Source organism: Protomyctophum parallelum (assembly GCF_964188405.1).
Source record: "Protomyctophum parallelum genome assembly, chromosome: 9".
Classification (NCBI taxonomy): domain Eukaryota; kingdom Metazoa; phylum Chordata; class Actinopteri; order Myctophiformes; family Myctophidae; genus Protomyctophum; species Protomyctophum parallelum.
The window spans coordinates 22,960,403-22,982,671 of NC_139706.1; the positions used below are offsets into that span (position 1 = coordinate 22,960,403).

The 22,269-nt window shown below is 42.6% G+C and overlaps 1 protein-coding gene across 2 annotated transcripts in view; it reads left to right on the forward strand.

Annotated features, from left to right (window-relative positions):
- The first annotated feature begins 1,284 nt into the window (after window positions 1-1,284).
- sik2b (salt-inducible kinase 2b) overlaps window positions 1,285-22,269 on the forward strand; it is a 118,514-nt gene continuing 97,529 nt past the window's right edge. For both annotated transcript variants that reach the window (XM_083773903.1, XM_083773904.1), the window contains exons 1-3: window positions 1,285-1,984; window positions 11,511-11,627; window positions 19,416-19,479. In XM_083773903.1, the coding sequence (XP_083630029.1) occupies window positions 1,790-1,984; window positions 11,511-11,627; window positions 19,416-19,479 (376 nt within the window). In that variant the 5' untranslated portion in view covers window positions 1,285-1,789. The remainder of the gene's footprint in view (window positions 1,985-11,510; window positions 11,628-19,415; window positions 19,480-22,269) is intronic.

Below are 22,269 nucleotides of genomic sequence, written 5' to 3' on the forward strand. Positions count from 1 at the left end.
CTCCCTCAAAAACAAGATGATGCATCTCAAGGGGTCCATCCTCTAGGATAATTTAAAAAATAAAATACAGCATATAACTGGATGAAATATTACATTGATTGACTGGACAGAATATTTTTCACAAATTCAGCTGTTGGTTTCAATTCTGTGGTTTAAACAACAGATGGTGCTGTTGTGTAGCTGTCCTACTAAAGTAAACCCTCGTGCCTATTGTGAAATCATGATGCTGTGCAAGGAACATCCAGTCATAAACTGTCAACTCATAAACCCCATGACACCAACAACAGTCTTTAATCTTAATGTATAGGCTATATTATGCTGATATTATGTGTTTAGAATGTCCCTTTGCTACATAGCCTATAACTAAGTAGTACAAAACATTTGATGGCCAATTCATTATGATGATGATGGCATACATAGATAAACAAATGGGCCTACTACATAATGAAATATTTTTTTGTCAACACGTCACAGAACCTTCCATTTATTTCCCCAGCAACCTTTGACTCAGAGAGAGTCTCAGACAAAACCCTTTCAAGGTGCGCACCTGCAAGCAAGGCAAGGGGGCGGTTTGGACTTCAAAGTAACCCATGCATGATGCACCCATCCCGCCCTGTGCCGTCCCAACAACACACTGAGCACAAGCAAACACACACGAACACACACATTTCCAGGACAGAAATTTTAACCCGGCTCGCTCGCTCGGCTGACGTAAGAGGTGGGTCCGGGTCGCCATGGAAACCAATTGGCAACCAAGTGTGGAACGGAGCTCCGCGCAGGCCCCGCCCCCTGTCCAAATACCCCCATGGCTCTGACGTCAATGCACGTCAGCCAGAAGAACACGATGCTTCGCTCTCTCTCTCTCGCTGGGGTTGCCATGCCCGCTTATTATAAGCGTCTTTGGGCTTGTTTTTTATTGAAAGTTGTTTGCTATTACCAAGCACTTATTTGGGCTTATTTCTAAATGTTTTAATTATTTAAACCAGTGGGGATAAAATATTTTCATGTCATGTCATGGTGGAACCCCCGAATTAATATGTAGGCCTATTCGTCCCAAACATAAATGCCAGATTTGTGTTAGAAGAATGTGTCGAAAAGTCTTCCAAATATTCTACATTTTATTTAGTTTTTTGGAAAATAGACGTGTTAAAACGTGCTCATAAATCTCTTCTTTTGGGCTTGTTTTCCTCTCAAAAAATCTGGCAACTTTGTCTCTCTCGCTCTCTCTCTCTCTCCCTCTCTCTATTTTGCAAGTCAACTCGTGTGTGCTGTGTGCTTGCTGCCTGGCCGCCGCTGCTACTGTGTGGACAGACAGACCAGATAGAGAGAGAGAGGCACCTTTATTATAGAGCCAGGGCTGAAATATTATCGCTCCATTGTATTCGCCGAGAGCGACGAGGAGAGGAACGTGGCGTGCCGTACTGAGTGACCCCCCCCTCCCTCCCACCCTCCCAGAGGCGTTATTATTTATTATAGCAGCAATAATGGTCCGGTTTCGGTTCGTAACGTATCGCTGAGGCGATATTCGATAGAGGGACACAGAGAGAGAGAAGAGAGGGGGGTCCAATTAACCGAGCACAAGCGCATAAGAACTTTGTCTGTTTGTTTTAATGGACACACATTTTGTTTTGCTTTCCTCCTCCTCCTCCTCGGCGGCGTTGTTGTGTGAGTGTGTACCACCGGCAGCAGCGGAGGACAGTGGACGCTGTCAGCCGCCGCCGACGCTGCTGCTGCTATCCGACCACCACCGCCACCCCTAACAGCCCCGTCCAGAACGGAACGGAACAGCATGGTCATGGCTGCTGACAGCAGCCTCCAGAAACAGGCGCTCATGCAGCAGCAGCAGCAGCAGCAGCAGATCCCCATTGCCGGCCGGCCCGCCGGCGGTCCGGTCCGCGTGGGCTTCTACGACATCGAGCGCACCCTGGGCAAGGGCAACTTCGCCGTGGTCAAGCTGGCGCGACACCGCATCACCAAGACCGAGGTGAGTCTGCATGTTGTGCCCCGGGCGGTTGGCTGGCTACTCACCCCCCACCTCCTCCTACTGTAACCTGCCCCTGGAGGTCCTATAGCTGTCTGGAGCCACCACAGCCAACACAAACCCAAGGCAGTTAGCCTCGGAACAGCTAACTTTAGCCTGAGCGTTTGTTTGTACTCCTCTGCCGGTGTCGCTGGCCGAAAAAATGATCTGACTTGGCCCCTTTTTGTCGGCTAGCGAGTACAGTGACAGTGACACCCTCTATGCACACAGTAAAGTAATAGCCTCATAGTAATGCATGTTTGGCTCTGTGTGCTGCCTTACAGCCACTACTACTACTGTCCAAAAGAGTTACATAACTTTGTGTGCAAAATAACTTGACACCGCAAAAAATGCCCCACCACAGCTTTGATAGACGGACACAAAAGTAGTGTGTGTGTGTGTGTGTGTGTGTATGTGTGTGCGCGCGCGACTGCGTGCGTGCGACATTACAATGGCAACATTTGTAGACAGTCAGACATAGATAGACACATAATAACTATATGATGGGTGAATTAACTACAGCTAGGGTCACAGACAGTGTTTCCATTTTCAACCATATGCTGCTGGTTGTTTGGGTTGCTTTGCATGCCTGCTGGTGCATGATGAAGGCTAATCAGGTTATGCACTGTCTGCGATGTTCACCTCAACTTAATCATCATAAAGTCGTTATTAGTAAACAAGGTTTAGCAGGTTTTAAACCCCCGTGAAATGTAATGCACAGACTGTACCCAGTGTACCCACTGTTCTTTTTTTCACCACACACACGTCACCGTGCAATGGTACGAGACTACGAAGCCAGACAAGACGGTGTTAGTGTGTACGGTGTAAACAACCCTGTATCTGGGGCATGCATGCATGCAGCATGGGTCGGTGGTCCTGTTATGTAATGCAAATAATGATGTGCTTTGGTCGCTAGCTGCTGCTTCTTCTAATGCCAGGCCTGCTGTGACAGAGAGACACTCAGGCTAGGCCATTCAATTGGCACCATACAGACCAAGCTTGTGTTTGCCTGCATGCATGGCTGGTCAATGTAACACCAGTTGAACCACTGGGGAAGAGTGATCCACTGGGGACTGGACTGCTGCTCTGGAGAAAAAGGGACGAGTTTGTGAAACAAACGGCATCCTCGTGCACAAGCACAAAATAGTTGATTTGATGAAAACAGAGCTGTCTTGCAGCAGATGTGTGTGTAACAGACAAGTTATTTTTCTCTTGCACCCCTTCTTCTGCAAAATGACAACAGCGTCCCTGAATTCCACACAGAGAAGGGTCTTCTCAGGTCCGTCCTAGGTCTTTCTCTGTTCTAGTCTGGTACCGTTCGGTGCCATGACTTGCCCTGCTGTAATAGCAGAAACACAGGGATACACAGTCGGTGTCAGCGCGCTCAAACCATGTGTGAAACGGTTGTTCTGGAATCAGTGTGTGTGTGTGTGTGCGCACGCTCACATTTCTGTCGTGTACATGCATATATGAGAGGGACAGATGTTCAGGGGGTGTGGTGGGGTGGGGGGGGGGTTGGTCTTTGCAGCACAAACAACCCTTTTGCTTGATCATATAATCGGTTGTGTGCCGTGTCATGCGCTGCAAATAGCAGATCTACAAAGATGTGAGCTTGTAGAGCTGCTTTTATGTGCTGCGACGACGCAGTACATAAATCAGGCTTTTGACTGAGGCCGCTGCCCTGCGCTTGACCGCTGCCCAGTGTGAGGAGACACGCTTGTTCTTACATCATTCAGACTAATGGCTAACTAGCTCTCTGATAAGTCCTTTATGGTTGAACGGTGTGTGAAGGAAGCCTGGCCCAGCAGCAGCCAGGGATAATGGTGATGTTCACTTCATTTGCAATTCCACTGTAGGTAGAGGTCACTCAGGACACCAGCTACGCATAGCGTTGGTCAGACGGACTACTCGCTGAGCCCCATGCCAGCAGGTCCAACAACCTGTGTGTTACAATGAACTGACCACGCCGTCGAACCTAATGTTACACCATCTGCCTTATGTGTGATTCAGAGATTTGGCCTAGGCCCTATAGAGCGGTGCAGTCCCTCCCCCTTTCAGAACAATGAACGGCCCAGGAAATGAAAACGCAATGCATTTCCCCATAGGCAGTTTTTATTTAATTTATTTAAAGACCTTTTAAGCGTTGTACGAAGCCAACTCTTGTCGTGACAAATCATGACAACACACACAATATTTTGGACCAAACAAATAATTACAAAGAAGAAAAACAACAACAAAAGTGTTGTAACCTGCCGTTTTTTTCTACTTTCTAATTCTTTGTTTGGCCCGAAATATAGTGTGTGTTGTCATGATTTGTCACGACAAGAGTTGGCTTCGTACGACGCTTAAAAGGTCTTTAAATAAAAACTTCCTATGGGGAAATGCATTGCGTTTTCATTTCCTGGGCCGTTCTATAGTGTAAGCTGTGAGTAGCTGTAATGAATAGGCCTACACCTAGATTAATCACACTTGGTACTGCAGGCTCGAGATGTGTGTGTGTGTGTGCTTGTGTGCAACCTTTTTTGCATGTGTATACTAGAGCACGCCAACGTGTGTATTTGACTCTGTACAGGCAATAATGCCGCCGCTGTGTCCAGTTTTTTTTCTTTTTAATCGCATACAGCGGCTAACAGCCATATTGTGAGAGAACCTTTCACTTGGTGATACAAGCGTGAAATTTGGCATGAACATGCCTCTGGGTCACCTCTTTAACTTTTTTAACCGAGCCAGCGAAAAATCCAATATGGCGGTCATTTTTCAAGATGGCCGCCAAATAAAAAAGGCCTTTTGTGGCGGTTCTGGACAACCATGGGTGCGGCCGACTCGAGACCGGGCACTGTACTCCCTGTGGGTGTGTGGAACGTGTGTGTCGAATTTGAAGTCGGTGGGTCGAACGGTTCTCGAGTTACGTGGATTACAGATGTACACACGCACACAAAATTCGTGCAATATAGCAGATCATTGGAACGGTTGTTCGCTTGGTGATACAAGCGTGACATTTGTCATGAACCTTCCTTTGGGTCAACTCTTTAACTTTTTTAACCGAGCCATCCAAGAATCCAATATGGCGGTGCTATTTCAAGATGGCCGCCACATCTAAATGTTAGCCTATGTCTACATTTCTTACAAATTTTAGGAAAAAATTCACCATTATAGATAGATAGATTTATTTTATTTATTTTTTATATATTTATATTATATTTATATATTTTTTTTTTGTCATTATTTTTAGTTTTCATACTGAAAATGGTAGCATGCTAATGCTACCAATTTCTAATGCTAATTAGCATGTTAGCATTATCATGTTAGCATGCTATGTTAGCATGCTAGCATATTACCATGTTAGCATTATTATGTTAGCATTAGCATGCTACCATGTTAGCATTAAGTTAGCATTAGCATGCTACCATTTTCAGTATGAAAATTAAAAATATTAAAGGTATATTCAGTGATTTCACTCAAAATACCTCAGGTTTCGTTTTTGGCTGTGGGACCCAGCCTTTCGTCCAATCAGGATAGAGAGTCAAAAACGAAACCTAAGGGTTTTTGACCCCCAGGGGTTAACTGGGGACTGGGGACAGTAGAGAGGATTATCACAACAAAACAAAAAAATAAGTGATATTTGAATTAAGTGAAATCACTGAATATACCTTTAACAAAAAATAAAAAAATAATATAAAGAATATATTAAAAAAATAAATAAAATAAAAATAAAATAAAAAACTATATCTATAATGGTGAAAATTTTCCTAAAATTTGTAAGAAATGTAGACGTAGGCTAACAATTAGATGTGGCGGCCATCTTGAAATGGCACCGCCATATTGGATTCTTGGATGGCTCGGTTAAAAAAGTTAAAGAGTTGACCCAAAGGAAGGTTCATGACAAATGTTACGCTTGTATCACCAAGCGAACAACCGTTCCAATGATCTGCTATATTGCACGAATCTTGTGCGTGTGTACATCTGTAATCCACGTAACCCGAGAACCGTTCGCCCCACCGACTTCAAATTCGACACACACGTTCCACACACCCACAGGGAGTGCAGTGCCCGGTCTCGAGTCGGCCGCACCCATGGTTGTCCAGAACTGCCACAAAAGGCCTTTTTTATTTGGCGGCCATCTTGAAAAATGACCGCCATATTGGATTTTTCGTTGGCTCGGTTAAAAAAGTTAAAGAGGTGACCCAGAGGCATGTTCATGCCAAATTTCACGCTTGTATCACAAAGTGAAAGATCGTTCCTATTATCTGCTGTACTATGACATGACCTCTCTATTTTGGGCATGTCATTATAGGTGTATTTAATTTACTTGTTCATTGTGAAATGTCTGCCTGTTTGGTTATGATGTTCTCGAACAGAAACTTTAAACCAAATCAACATATTTCAAATTGATTTCAAAATTCTATATATTCTTTTTTTTTTTTTTTTTTTAAGATATTTTTTTGCGGCTTACGCCTTTTATTGATTTTTGAAGGGACAGACAGTAGGGACAGGAAACGGGAGAGAGATGGGGGGATGACATGCAGTAAAGGCCGTGTCGGGTCCGGGAGTCGAACCCGCGGCACACTGCGACTGGATTACCAGTCCGGTGCCCAGACCGTTACGCTACGGCCTGGGCCAAAATTCTATATATTCTTTATATCGATATCGATCTACTGTGGTTTTTAAAGTGGGGCCTATAGGGACCATCAAGGTTCCTTGAGGGGGTTCCAATTTCCAAATGGACTGTTACAGGGCTACAGGCCTGTAACTCAAGAGTGTGCAAATGGAACTCTCCTTACGGGTCCATTTGGTTCCATTTGTACAGAGTTATGGGGGGGGGGGGGGTGGGGGTCCTTGAAACTATGAAGTTTCAGAGCTAGTTGTCTTTTGTGTAGCCTATTTTCTTTCATGCAGTGTTGCATGTGAGAACAAGCTATCCACCTCTTAAAGGTGTGTGTGTTGTACTAACAGTCCAGACTTTAGATGAAAGCCAATCTCCTCCTAGCAATCTGCTTGGAAGAGATAACAAACCAGTCTGATCATGGGGTTAAAGACCCAGTGACATTCAAAGAAAGTTGGTAATCTGATTAGCTGTTAATTGTGATGACGTCACGCAGCAGTCTGGGGAATATTTTATATCGTATTTACCGCTACTGTATTGATATGGCTTCGCCCACCATGTCCCTGCCTAACTTGACAAACTTGATTTCATATCGCCCACCAAATCTCTTAGTTACATCAATATCGTTCAGTATTGGTTTTGTTTATGCTTATTTGTTGAAATGATAAAAATTGCTATGGTGAATTACCACCCCCGGATGACTGCTGCTGACTGACCGGTTGAATTTCTATATTAGATGGAAATTCATCATTTTTACTGCCATATTTAGCCAGTACAAATGCAAATGTTCCAGCCAACTGAGTGCTCAGTGCACCACCGTTTATGTCCCGCGTGCGTTTTCAGACCGTTTTCACTCAGACCACGTGTTGTAAAGTGTCGTAATTATATTTTCGGGGCGTGTCATAGAACCGTTAAGAGAGTACAGCTGAGCTCATAGTTGGTGTCTGTGTTTGTCACTCTTCTGACATGTCTCTCTCTCAGCAGAGCACAGCAGAGAGAGATATGGGCCGTTTACACTCACAGCTGTTTCTCAACACTGTCTGCAACTTTTCCGACCTCATTATTAAGTTATTACATAATAAGCAAAATGCCTTGTTTAATTTTCTCGCCGCCTTGCTTGACCTTGTTGCCCTCCTCGGTGCATACTGTACTGTCTGTGTGCATGCATTTTTGTCTACGGAGAGACGAGTGATTGTCATGATTATGAAAATACAATGTTGTGGAGTGTGGACTGTGGATCTACAGTAATCCATCTAGGCCAGGTGGGGATTACTGTCAAATCGTTTCCACATCAAGTAGCCCCCCCCCCCACATATATATATTATGGTATATAAAATGGCCATAATAGGCATCTAAAAGCGTCCATTGCGTCAGAGCTTGTAGATCGGCTATTTCTGCCAAATGGTCTCGTTTCGATATTTTTGATGCATGTTCAGTTCACTGTTCACCTATACTTTGATGATTGCCTATTTCTGGCATAATGTCCGTCATGACATGCCGCTGAATCAGGATTCTGGGGTTCATGTTGTAATAAATGGTTAGTTTAGTATGCAGCTTGAACACAGTTAATACATAATCGTTTTTTGGTTTTGTTATGATTTAGCCCAGTTGCATAACTGTATGCATGCATGGGTGGATGAATAACATTGTAGGGAAGAAAACCTAATAAATATTTTATTGTTAATTTCAACTGGATATACTAGAGTGAATATGCCTAACGGAGGGGGAAACTATCTATTATTTTATTATTCTTAGGGAGGAACCAAGCCAGACTGGAGACGCCACTTTGTAAACCACAGATTTATTCTAGTGAAGACCGCACTGTACATCAGTGCGGTCTCAAAGTGTGGTCCGGGGAACCCCAGGCCTGAGGGGTCCTAGAGGGTGTTCCTAGGGGTCCCCATCAAAGTGAGGAACAGTTTAATTTCGCTCTTGAGGACGTTTCAGACGGGAAGTGGCTGACTAGGTAATTCATTCGCCTTGGTAATTCATTTTCCAATGAGAGGCAGGCAATTATTTAATTGGACACGTGGATAAATTGAGGGCCATTGACGCAAGCGGGCGTGGTCCCGTGAAATTGATGCGCACAATCCCGCGGGCGGCTAGAGCTGGATTGTGGTCAGCTGTTTTAGGTTTTTTTTCACGAGTCCCGCTCCCCTGCTCATGTGCAGCACTGATCCAGGCGAGAACGCCTGCATCACCCGCTCCCCGTCTGAAACAGACTTTAGCCGGTGATGATAGTGAAATAAAAATAAAAACAGTTTTTGATGAGGGCCCCTGGGAATAGCCTCTTTAGGTGGTTAACTTCTAGGTGCTGGAAGTTGATCTCAAATCATGATCTTGTTTTAGATGGTCAGTTTGTTGTTCCCCTACCCCAGAATACGGTTGCTAGGGTTCAATCCAATGAGAGAATGTAGGGGAGAGTCCAGGGGGTCCCACATCAGATGAACCACTTTAACCCTACATGCATTGCACACACACCCTACATACACAATATTCTCATATTGAGGTCCGTGGTCGAAATAGAACCTTAATTTGGAGGTCCTTGATATGAACATGTTTGAGAGAACCACTGCTGTGTAGATTACACAGTAGAGAGAGAGAGAGGGAGGCCTCGCTGAACTGTGGTCTCTCTCTCAATACTTGTTGTTTACTCGTCCGGGGTTTGGCTTGCAGACGTTTGGAACACTTAAAGTCCTACTGATGAAATGTTGTTTATGAGACAGCCGGAGACGAGGACGTGGCTATTGCTTGTTACTAACCGGACACCATTAATCAAAGCCCATGAGGGCTAAAGGTGTGTGTGTGTGTGTGTGTGTGTGTATGTGCGATTGTGCGCGCGCGTGTGTGACGTGTGTATAATCAACCAAGCTTTGCATGTGCATAGTCCAGTGGTTTTCAATGTGCTGCAACAATGTTTTCTCACTCAACAGTAAACAAACCGGATGCATGCGTTTGGTCCAACAGTCATGAGTCCGACACCCAACCCTATACCTAACCTCACAGCCCTGTGGCTTCCTGTTGTAAGTTGTACAACAGTTAGATGTAACCCGCCACAGGTTAGTTGTAACCTGCCACACATGTCGGGAGCCACGGGTTAGTTGTAACCTGCCATGGGTTCGTTTTAACCTGCTCCGTGACCGGTTACAAGTTAACCTTTGGCCAGGTTAGTTGTCGGAAGTGTCGGTGTTGTCGGACTAATGCCTGTCGGACGGTTGGTATGTCTAACAAACATTATGCACAAACCAACATGCAGTATTCAGTATGTGTATTCAGGGTTCTAAAAGGACAATTTAGGAGCCTTTTTAACCCATTTAGGACTGAGGCCGGTTTTTGCTATATACTGTAGATACTGTAGCAACACCCCAAATGGGGTTCCCATCCTGACTGGGTTAAGTAACTAGTAGTAATAAGGCCACTACATCAAAACTTACCAAGAAACTATACTATAAAAAAATCATCAAACGTTGGCCAAATTATCAAATATCACCTAAGACAAGAGGTAAAACAAAATGTATCTATGGAACTGAGTCAAACAAAAATGTATTGCCTCAATTTCTTCATGATTGTTCACATATGATTATTTTAGGGTGGTCGCGGCATGAAAAGTTCAAGAACCACAGATTTTATGATGTGTGTGTGTGTGTGTGTGTGTGTGTGCTTGTGGCATGAGAGTTTATGAGTAGTGTGTGTGCGCACATTATGCGTGTTGTGGCCCTGTGCCCATGCATGCAGGCACGTACATCACTTGATGGGATTTCCATGTGTGTGGATAAACTTGGTGGCGTGTCACCTTGGAGTGTGTGTGTCTGAGTGTGTGTGCGTGCCTGTGAAGTGAGGCATGTGTTTGTCTTCGTTGTGCCTTCACTCCATGCTTAATGACTCTAACCTTAAGGTTGTTTACCAGTTCTCATAAACGATCATATAAGCACTAAACAGTGCAGTGCTGCTGTCTGTGCTGCTGTGTCTCATATGATGCACTATAATCTGAGCATGCACGACCACACACACACACACACACACACACACACACACACACACACACACACACACACACACACACACACACACACACTGACATTACTTTGGTGTTTCCAGAATATTATCTCATTGCAATGTGCAGTGTTCTACCATGGTTGGCTAAATTAACCCAAATTAGCAGCAAAGTCAAATGGCTTTTGTTTATTGTCTCCTCAGACATTCATCTTCGCAGGCTGTTCCAACAGGAAAAACTCATGGCACATAACAACATAACACCAAGACAATACATGACGTCCCCAGTATACACACGACAAAAATCATCCTATTGTTAATGCCGCAATGGCTGAAGGGACTGAACTTCTGCTAAAACAAACATTTAGCCTTCTGTCTCTTCATCCAGCTGGCATGAGTCATGAAGTGGGGATAGGCGATCAGTGTCATTTGCTGTTGTGAGTGCTTAACGTGTGTCACGGGCTGTCACGATTACACATTTAAGTTGGCGATTAATTGTCACACAAATAATTGCGATTTAATTGTCTTTTTGGCATTGGACATTGGAACATTTAATATGAATAGAAATTTGATTTCCGTTTACCTTTTAGACTTCGTAATGAAAACGTGCACAGGGCAATACAGAGAAATTACTGGCATTTTATGAATGTTCTACTTTAAAAACATAATCAACATGGGAACGATTATGACGATCATGTCAAAAATAATTGGCGATTATCTCAAATAATTGTGATGAGACGTTTATGTAACAATTGTGACCGCCCTGAACGTGCGACGGCCTTTGTTCATATCAGTGGTTGTTTCTCGCAATTACCGGCCGCAGCGACGCGGTGTAATGAGGCCGGTCAGAGATGCAGAGAATGTAGAGCTCATTAGTGTCTTTCCGTCGTGCAGGTGGCCATTAAGATCATCGACAAGACGCAGCTTGACGCCGTCAACCTGGAGAAGATCTACAGAGAGGTGCAGATCATGAAGATGCTGGACCATCCACACATCATTAAGCTCTACCAGGTGAGCCACTGGCCCCTTTCTCTTATCCCATTTTGACCTGAGATCAGATTAAAAAAATGTCTTCTACATCCTGACAGTTTTCTGAAAAAGCTATGTTTCTATGTCAGTCGTTCTTCGATTTTTCAAAAATAGCAGACCTACGAGCTTGTGAGCTTGTAGATCTGCTATTTTTCAATAGCTAAAGCATAACATAATGCCAACACCAAAAGGGGTTCCCGCCGAAAATGGGTTAAATACCCAGTGGTGGAAAAAGTACATGTTTTACTTAAGTAAAAGTATCAATACTGCAATTAGGGATGTCCTGATCACGTTCTTTTGCTCCCGGTCCGATTCCGATCATTTGATTTTGAGTATCTGCCGATGCCGAGCTTTCCCCGATACGATATTTATATTTTTATAGAACACTTCTGCCATATCACAATAGTACAATATCCAAAATCACAGACTATATCCAGTCTAATATCATGATATATTTATGGACCCCAGGAAGAGCTTCTACTAAGGTAGTAGTTAATGGGGATCCAATTAAACAATAGATATGGATATAATATTGATACTAGGGATGTCCCGATCACGTTTTGTTGCTCCTGATCCGATTCCAATCATTTGAAAATGGCGTGATTGGCCCCGACCACGTGATCGGATCGGGACAACCGCACTGTAGAACTGAGTAGTTCTACATTGCAGTTACGGTTGTCCGGATTATCCGGAATTGAAGATTTACCTGAGTAAAAGTACAAAAGTATTGGTATCAAAATGTACTTTTAGTACCAAAAGTACTCATTGTGCAGAGTGTCCATTTTCACAAGTTTTCAAATGTTGGAAACTGTATAAAAATCATTTGAAAATAGCAGATCTACATGACACATTGTGAGCTTGTAGATCGGCTAATATACAGTAGGGCTGAATATGTTAATGTATGGTTTGTAATAAAAATAAAAATCTACAAAGTAAAGCTTTCATATAATTGTAGTGGAGTAAAAGTACATTATCTTCCTCTGAGAAAAGTAGAAGTAAAAGTAATGCAAATTTGAAATACTCCAGTAAAGTAAAAGTACCTGAAAATGTACTTACGTACAGTACTTGAGTAAATGTACTTAGATACTTTTCACCAGAGCCATAGAGTAAGACAGAGTTACGACATTGAGGGAGCAAAACAGCCTGCAGTCCTCCATTATCCTCTCTTTGAGATTATTCTGTTTATTCTTTTCAATTAATACAAATAAACCTTTTTTTAAATATCAATGGATTGATAACTGGGTTGATCGGTTCTGGCACCATTTAGGCACCGGCTCCGTTTAACCCATTGAGGCAGACCTGAGACCAGATTCTTCAAACGTCTTTAAAGTGTCATGAAAAACCTATGTTTCTATGTCAGTGGCTCTCAAACTATTTCATGTCAAGAAGCCAAGGCCAGAATGATATGTATTTGGCCTGCCGACCACCATCTGAAAATATGTTGTTCCAGGGACCCCCAAGAAGCAAAGATATGAGCTAAAACATTAGCTGTTAAAGAATATCAATATTAAAAGATTTGCACACATTTTATTATTTTTTTCCATTAGGGTAGAAGGATGTGTACTTTTTTGTGAGTGCAGAATGATGATCACTTTTTTGAATTATGTATGTTTCAGAATCTGCACCTGGCATTAATACAAGTTGTGTGAGTTGAGCATGCCTTTGAACAAGTGGTTTTCAAACTTTTTGCGTCCAAGGCACACCAATAGTCATATCAAACATTATCTGACCTACAAGCTGACAGTGAGTTGTGAACTTGTAGATCTGCAATTTTTGCAAAAGAAGAATTTGCCTCTGTATTGGTAAAGGAGAACACAATAAGGTACTCGTGTATATATACTGTTGTAAAAATTACAAATTTTAACCTTTTTGTATACCAGTAGTTTGTGTCTTCTGTCTTCATATGTCCAAAACTGTTACTTAGCTGATCGTAGCAGTAGCAGATCGATGAGCTTGTAGATCTGCTACTTTTGATGCTTGTGTGTGTCGACATACAGTAGACTGCCAATTTCCTAAGTGACGACATATCACGGATATCACCTTTGTTCAGTATTGCGGTAGTGGTGGAGTATCCTTGTCAGAAAGCTGCAGCGTCAGCAGTCTTTAAGTAGCTGACATTGCTGTTGCCACCTAAACGCCAGATCATCTGCCACTAAAACAGTCATTTCACCACTTACCGAGTGAAATTATTAGGTGAGGCAAAGTTTATTTGCAATGGCACATCTCAACAAAATTACGTCTGGTCACTGAACTTAACAATGCAGTGGAGCAGGATTTATCCAGCTTTCCCTTGTGCACATCCCCAGGCACAATGCCAGTGTGGCTGCCGAGCTGTCATCGGCCCGTCAAGATACCATCTTTGGACACCATCCTAGTCATTTTAATATTGAGTATCTGGCCATGTCAAGCCACGATCAGATATTTAACCCATTAAAACCGGGAAAGCATCTGTGCCATTTTAGATTCTTGCTATAGATGTATATAGCAACGTTTTAGGATTTAGAACAATAGTTCTCACAGCTTGTACATCTCCTATTCTTAAAAAAAAAAGAAATACTTTGAATATATTTTTTAACACATCTTCTCTTCTGCGGGTCCCTGGAACAAATGTGTATATAACATATGTATACCGTAATTTCCGGACTATAAAGCGCACCTGAATATAAGCCGCACCAGCTACATTTAGGGGAAAAAACTAATGTGTACATATACAAGCCGCACTGGACTATAAGCCGCAGGTGTTTTAATGTAATAACATAGATATTGATTTAGAAGGTCCCCTAGTGGCCGTTCGCTGTAAAAATCCATAGATTAGCTGCACCGTAGGGTTCAAAGCATGGGAAAAAAGTAGCGGCTTATAGTCCGGAAATTACGGTAATTTTGGGAGTCCATGGCACGAAAGAGTTTGTAGATCTACTGATTTATAGCTTGTTGAATCGGAAACATTTCTCATTTGAATCACCCCCATCATTAGTCCATAATTTCCCCCAATTGATTGGGGGCCCCAGATCTATACTCTACTAAAATCATAGTGTTTATTTGACTGAAAAATGGTTCAGTTTGTAAACCCTTGAGTTACAGATCCAAAGGGGTCCAGGTTGGACCCCAGGTTTAGAAACGGTGTTCTCTAGATCAATGGTTACTTTTGCCACAAGACCCTTGGATCTCCATATAACGTTGTCAGTCCGTCATATATCAGTCTTACATCATCAAACCCTCTACACTCAAGATACACTATATACAGTATGGCCATGAACCCTGGCCATGAAACGTGGTAATACCTTTTTTTTTTTTTTTTAAGATATTCTTTTGTGGCTTACGCCTTTTATTGTTTTTTTGAAGGGACAGACAGTAGGCTGACAGGAAACGGGAGAGAGATGGGGGAAGACATGCAGTAAAGGCCGTGTCGGGCTCGGGAGTCGAACCCGCGGCACACTGCGACTGGATTACCAGTCGGGTGCCCAGACGGTTACGCCACCGCCTGGGCCGTAATACCTGTTTTTCATTGTGCATTTTTTGGTCAAAGTTGATCCCATGCCAAAGCGACAGCACTCGCCCAGCAGTCTGCCGTCACCCAGGCGGATGCGTGCAATTTATGACCGTTTATATCAGGAAAACTCACATTTTCAATCTACCAAACCGTGTTATATTGAAAACTGGCATGCTCGTTCTAATCGGCTGTGCTACTGTGCATTGTATTGCAAAATAAATTCATAATGCCGTCTTGTGTCAGTCATGTTCCGTACAAAGGTTTGCAGCTACTGCCAGGACAGACCTTGTTCCTTGTTTTGCATACATTATGGTTGGAAAAGTATAGGAAAATGAGGTGTAGACTTTGGGTCAACATTTTAGCCGCTACAAAACCGTAAATAGATGTTTAAATGTCTTTCTATCTACCTACCAAATAAGTTTAATAATTAAATAAAATTTACGAGTGGGTAATTAGATGGTATGTATCAATAATTGTCACGTTATGGATACTCTTTTAAAATTTTAAATCTTTCCACAAGAGTGGTTGTCGCAAAATTTTATCGTTATTTATAATAAATATCGGTTTATTTTAGCCCGTAAATGTTTTTGAAATGTACGAGATCAAAAAGAATCCCATTCACCTCTAATTGCTCTTTTATATTATCAACCATTATGCAAGTGTTAGATGCACCTGGGGGATAAACATTGGCATGGATTTCACGGCACTTCAAGGAATTAATTTGTACCTGCCGCTGTGACCACCTCGGCACAGCAGACAGACCGAGAAGTGAAGCTCGCACTGACTCCTCTGGATTTGTGCTCATTATGCTCATTAAAAGATACTGTGACCAAGGACTAAAAGACTAGAGCCTGACTATAATTTTGAATCGGATGCCGTTCTTGATTTTGGAGAGTTCTAGAGCACAGATTTACTAGGGGTGTAGCGATACAGTAGTTGTATCGATTTTGAATTCCAACAATGCAACTACATTGATAATGGTAACGTATTTTGAGTGGTGCAACCATAGGGTGCAGCCACTCCAATGCCCAGCTTTGTCCGTCCCTGTCTGTGTCCCTGTGTCCCTATGTATGTTTAGGGTACCAACAGGGGGCGCTGTTGCACCACTCACTGGTCTGATATTTTTTATTCATATCGACTGAAATTTGTTTTGCCATGCAAATAACCGCTTGTAAATAATCAAAACGCATAAAATGCTGTTGAAAATGGCAAAAGGATCAGATCTAAAAACGCATGGGTTGGCACCACGTTTCAAGCTGGATCTGCTACCTTTGATCGTCTGTGTGGCGCTGTAGTATGATCAAGTAGGGGCCTTAATGTACGAAGAATACACACGTTAAAATATGGAGATAAGGGGTTTCTGCCCGACAGCAAACTGGGGCATCCTTGAAATTAAAAAAAGGTTGCGCATGAGTGTCTTTAAACATCTGCCCAGAATTTCCAGTAAGGTCTCGTCAGTGAAACTGAAAAGGGCGTTTGGGCCAGCATTCTGCTGTGTGATGATTGTGATCATCATCATGTTCGTGGATCATTATTTCCAGCAGCCATTATTCCCAAAACACCACGGGTCAATAAGTCACTTCCTTTTCTGACCTTATTCTAGACAGAGGGGGGCCCAATGAAGCCCTACGGTTCCACACACAAGGGTAGAGGCCCCTGCTACTACTCACATTATTATTACATCTATACAAGGGTAGAGGCCCCTGCTACTACTCACATTATTATTACATCTATATACAAGGGTAGAGGCCCCTGCTACTACTCACTCATTATTATTACATCTACACAAGCCAAAACAATTCAATACTGTAAAAGGTCATTACACACCACGAGCGACGCGGATAAACCATACGGGAATGCCGTCATGAGTGACTATTTCACACTCAGTCAGACTTTTATTTTGATGATGCCTGCGTTCATACAGGTTGAATGTGGGCCAAAATGTAGGGGCGCCATGGGGTGAAGGGGATTAACATCCATCGTGCTCCTCTTGACCAAAATGCTGAAAGCTGCAGCCCCTCCAGGGTTGTTGCTGTTGTACTGGGGGGGGGGGGGGGGGGGGGGTGTATGGGAAGTTGTACAATCTTCATCTAGCCCAGGGGTTACCCCCCCCCCCCGGAAATTCTTTGGCCATGTCTCGCAACCCCCCCGCCCCAATACAAATTGACCGCTACAATAATCGTAGTCTAATAAAAAGAGAAAATACATGCATACTGAAACCAGATATCGTTAAGGAAAGTTTATGTATGTACATAGGCCTATGTAAACTCTTGATTTCCTTTTCAGCCATTCGGTTGCTAATAATAATTAATAATAATAACTTATAGTAATAATATAAATTAATAGTAATAATTTGGTGACCCCTGAGAGGTCGCCACCCACAGGTTGAGAACCCCTGTATGTATGAACATGTTTGCACTCCATCTGTCCTTGCAATAGTATAATACAAAAAAAGCTTGTCAACTTGTGGGTTGGCTATTTTCAGTATATCTTAAGTATATCTTAGCTGTTAGTTCTCTTATCGCCATAGTCTATGCTTTCATGTTTTTTCGTAAATTAACAGCCTAATTGATACTACAGCATCACACAAAAGTAGCTAAAGTAGTAGATCTGCAAGCAATGCGTTTTGAACTTGCTGCTACTATTTTGACTATTTTTTAATTATTTGAATCAAAAGTAACATTTGTGATTACTCTATTGATTACTTTTGTTTTAATACTTTCTATTAATCAAATGACGAAAGATTTCGTTTTCGTTGTTGTGAGCTTGTATGCTCGTGAGATTAAATTGATTGGTTTGACTGTTGCACCCGTACTTAAAATGCTAAACAATGACCAATATGCATCAATTAAAACAATGTCTTGATCTTCTTTGGTGGCGAGGGGCCATGCTGTCTGCCTCCCTGAGCTAAGCTAACTGTTATCACAATCCCAAGCCATGTTGAAGAATGAACTTGTTGCTGACTCGTGGGCATTCCATTGCCACTGCAATACTTTAGTGAGGGGGGGGAAAAAAAGAACGAAAAGTAATGGCTCATCGGTTATTTTTTGTGTCAACAAGTGGGAAGTTTAACCTTGAGACGTGAGCATGTGTTTGGCTGTTGTCTTTCCTCACATAAAGTGCATGCGGGCGCTCTGTTCGCAGGCAGCAGATGGAAAACTGATCATGAACAAGCGGTGTGGGATGTTCTAGTGTGTGAACAGAACGTCTAGCTGGCTGTCTGATTCATCCTCTCCTCTCTCTCTCTCTCTGGCCGTGATTATTTCCCCCCCTCCACATTTAACTGCGTCGGTCTGTACGTGTCTGTGTGTGTTGCGTCTAAATCAGTTCTCGTGTTCCTCCTACACAGGCCACGCTCGTTTCAAATAGTGCTTCAGGGCACACCGTGTTTCTTTTTTAAAGTACCATTCAGACACTCTCTGTGAAAGCATTGGCCCGCCTCTGTTCTCTCATGTTGAGGCCATATTTAGTGCTTGCGTCATTCATACATTTTATATATAGCATGTTGTTAATGGACAGGTATCGTTTGCCAAAGTGTGACAGTTGTATAATTCAATATTTCGTCCTTATTTTTTTCCCCTCCATTTCTTTTATCCACATGAATAACAGACTGTTGGGGAAATAGTAGTGAAATTGTAGATCAGTGACATGTGCAAAATGGTATGGCCGGCTGGGAATCGAACCAGGGACTGGTTAATTTAATCTTTTTTATTTATTTGTTTTTGTACCTAACAACTTGGCTATTGGATCACCCCACAGTTGTGTAATATCTCAAGGACATTGGAAAAAACTTCATTCATGGTGTGTTAACACCATCTGGGCCCATGACTTAAAACACCGTCAAGTTCAAGTGCACGGTCATGTGCTCCGTCAAATTAGTGCTATGAAAACTGATCGCATCGCTCTACAGCCTAGAGGCGCTTGTTGACGATGGATATTAATGGATTAAATAGGCCCGGGCCCTCAAGGCGGTTAACTATGTTTTCTTTAAAACCTTGACTGACTCTACAAATGCCTTCTAAATCAGTAGTAGGGGGTCACGATGGCGCAGTCGGTAACACTGTCTCCTTGGCAGCTAGACATTCCCGGGTTCGATTCAGCGTCCAAACCCTAGGTAGGGTTGGCCCTCTGATCTGAACACTTAACACGGCCCTGATCCAGAAAGGTTGAGAACAACTGGTGTAGATCTCTCTCTCTCTCTCTCTCTCTCTCTCTCTCTGTTATTTTCTCTGTGTGTGTTGTGTGTCCCTCAACCCCTTCTTCCTGTTCTTCTCTCGCAGGTGATGGAGACAAAGAACATGCTCTACCTTGTCACGGAGTATGCCAAGAACGGGGAGATCTTCGGTGAGTGCGCTTAATTAAATCGCAAGGTTGATCTGACCTCGGCATCTGAAAAACATAAGTGGGCCCACCCACCTGCTTTAATATGAATCCCTCCTCCAGTCCTTTCTAGTTTCAACCACCCACATGCTGTGCGGCGGGCAGTAAAATTGTGTCTAAAGTTTATGAATGGGGACGTTTCAAAGTCTTTAGTCTTTAGGCTACGTGGCTGCAGGATTACTGTGGTGCAACAGCATGGCGACTACTGTACAGGGGACAACACTCACCTCATTGACTCAAAAATGTATTTTTCACAATATGGATGTTGTCACAAATTATTTCTCTCCCTTTCTTTTGTCTCTCGCTCTCTCTCTCTCTCTCTCACAGTCTCTATCTCTCTCTCTCTCACACTCTCGCTCTCTCATTCCCTCTTGCTTGTTATCTTAACCTCGGATGGTAAAGGTCACATGACTGGGTAGAAACCAGAGATCATGCTCAGATGACGCCGCCATCATGCATTTCCAAGACATGCCCAGATCTGTCCCATATTAGCCCTGGCTGACATAGTGTGTCGGTTCATGTGGAATGGTTTCACAGATTATGATTGATCATTTTCTTATAGCGATTGCTTTATATCATGTGTTTTCAACCGGTGGTTTCGAGCGTGTGGATCTGCTACTTTTGTTGCTCTGACGTCCAGACCGCTTCTATACCCTTGGCTGATGACTCATTGCAGACATCTTGTGTCAGTTATGATCTGATAATAATAGGTGACACATTTTGATCATTTGTAATTAGCTGATTATTAGCTATCAGAGTCATTAGCTTTGTGGCAGATTTATGGTTTGATCCACCTTTGTCCTTGTGTCTGCCATGTCAGAGTGAAATATGTAGATGGCTTATCTCTTGCCACCCGTATTGTAAAAGGTTAAATCACTATATTCTGATTAGTAATCATTGCTATAGAGCAGGGGCTTTCAACTGATTGTGAACGAGGAATCACCACCCTGACTCAGGTGACATCGGAAAGTGCGAATGTGAATGCAATCACGTTAAATATAGGGGCTGAATGTGTCATTGTGGGTTGAAGAAATTGATATTTGACTCACGAGGAGGAAGGAGATACGGCGTTATTACGCAGCGACACGTAAAGATGTCCCATGGATAGATGTGGTCTAATGAAGAGATAGAAGCCCTTATTGCAATATGGCCAATGGCCGTATCAAATATGCTGAAGGTTACACACAAGAACAAAAATAATGCAAGAATGATGCAACTCCACCCCCCAATCGCAGCGATTCTACCCAAGTACAGGTCTGAATACACCCTTAGAATCAACACTGTTGTGTTGGGTGGCGATATGGGCTAACATTTGTGCTTTTGTAACACTTGCTATGCATCCCATGTGTACTATACATCCCACTGTTTCTCAACCAATGTTCCATTGAATACTAATACTTTCCTAATAATGACTGAACTAGACATTTTCCCCTCTTGAGATTCTAACTCCCTTTTTCTGTTGAATTTCTTGACTTCCGACTTGTCAGTAAATTACTACATGGACGGTCATCATAGGTCAGCAGGTTATTCAGTTTAGTGTTTCTCAACTAGTGGAAAGATATATATATATATATATATATATATATATATATATATATATATATATATATTTTTTTAAATCAACAAATCCTACATTACTAAATGTATAGTTGGGGACCACATGCAATACCTTCACAGACCACCTGTTGAAAACCCCTGCTATAGAGTGTTTGTTCAATAACAAGAGTCGCTCTGTCTCTCCAACTCTTTAATAAACACATTTATATACATTTTCAAGTAGGTGACCTTTTGTCTGCTCATTTCTTTGTGTCATAAGTTACAATTTGAATTTCACTTGTTACTCGCGCAAGCAGAGCACACAAGTACTGATTAAATCGGCTGCGTATGATCTGTGGCCAATCAGGGATTGGCTGATGACGTAACAGTGTGTGTGTGTGTGTGTGTGTGTGTGTGTGTCTGTGTGCGTGTGCGTGTCTTTTTGGCTGTTGATGGTGATGTAACTAAGGTACATTTCAAGGTTGGTATAAGGTCAATATCGGGTCTAAAGGATTTAGAACAGCATTTGTAATAGATAATAGTTAGTAGCAGCACTTGCGAGCTGGCAAGTTGGCACCTCGACAGAGTGCATTTCTAGTTTCTGTATCTTGACTGAGTTCTCTATCCTGATTGGATAAAATTGTTACAGTATCCCGACCAGAAAATGCATTTTCTATTTAATAAAAAGCTGGGGTCACATGGAGACTCCTGTTACTGAACAAATAGCAATGAGTACTATCACAATATATAACATTTTAACACTTATTTTAACCAAAGAAATCCGTTACCCTACCTTTAAGAAATCACACAATATTCTTCACTACGATTGCACCCTGGACCATTGACGATGAGAGAACCGTCAGTTGGCAGGGAATGAGAATGAATCATAATTATTTTAAGCTTTGATGCGTTTAGAGAGGGAACAAAGGTCCTTGAATTTTAAATAATTATGCAGTGGCAAGGGGCAGAGTTCACAGATGTCCTTTTGCTAAATTTGGACCTCAGGGACGAACGGCAACAACAACGCTTGTTGCTGTGTAGGCGCTACTGAATGAGTGTTTTTAAGAGCAACATAAGACCTCAAACAGCATGTGGAGTTGGACTGATCAGTCTGTAAATGGACAAGACGAGAGTTTAAAGCCTGTAGCCAAGGAACCGGCCTTTCAGTTGTGTAGTTACCTTGCCATGATGTAACTCCAAACATGGACACGAAATCAA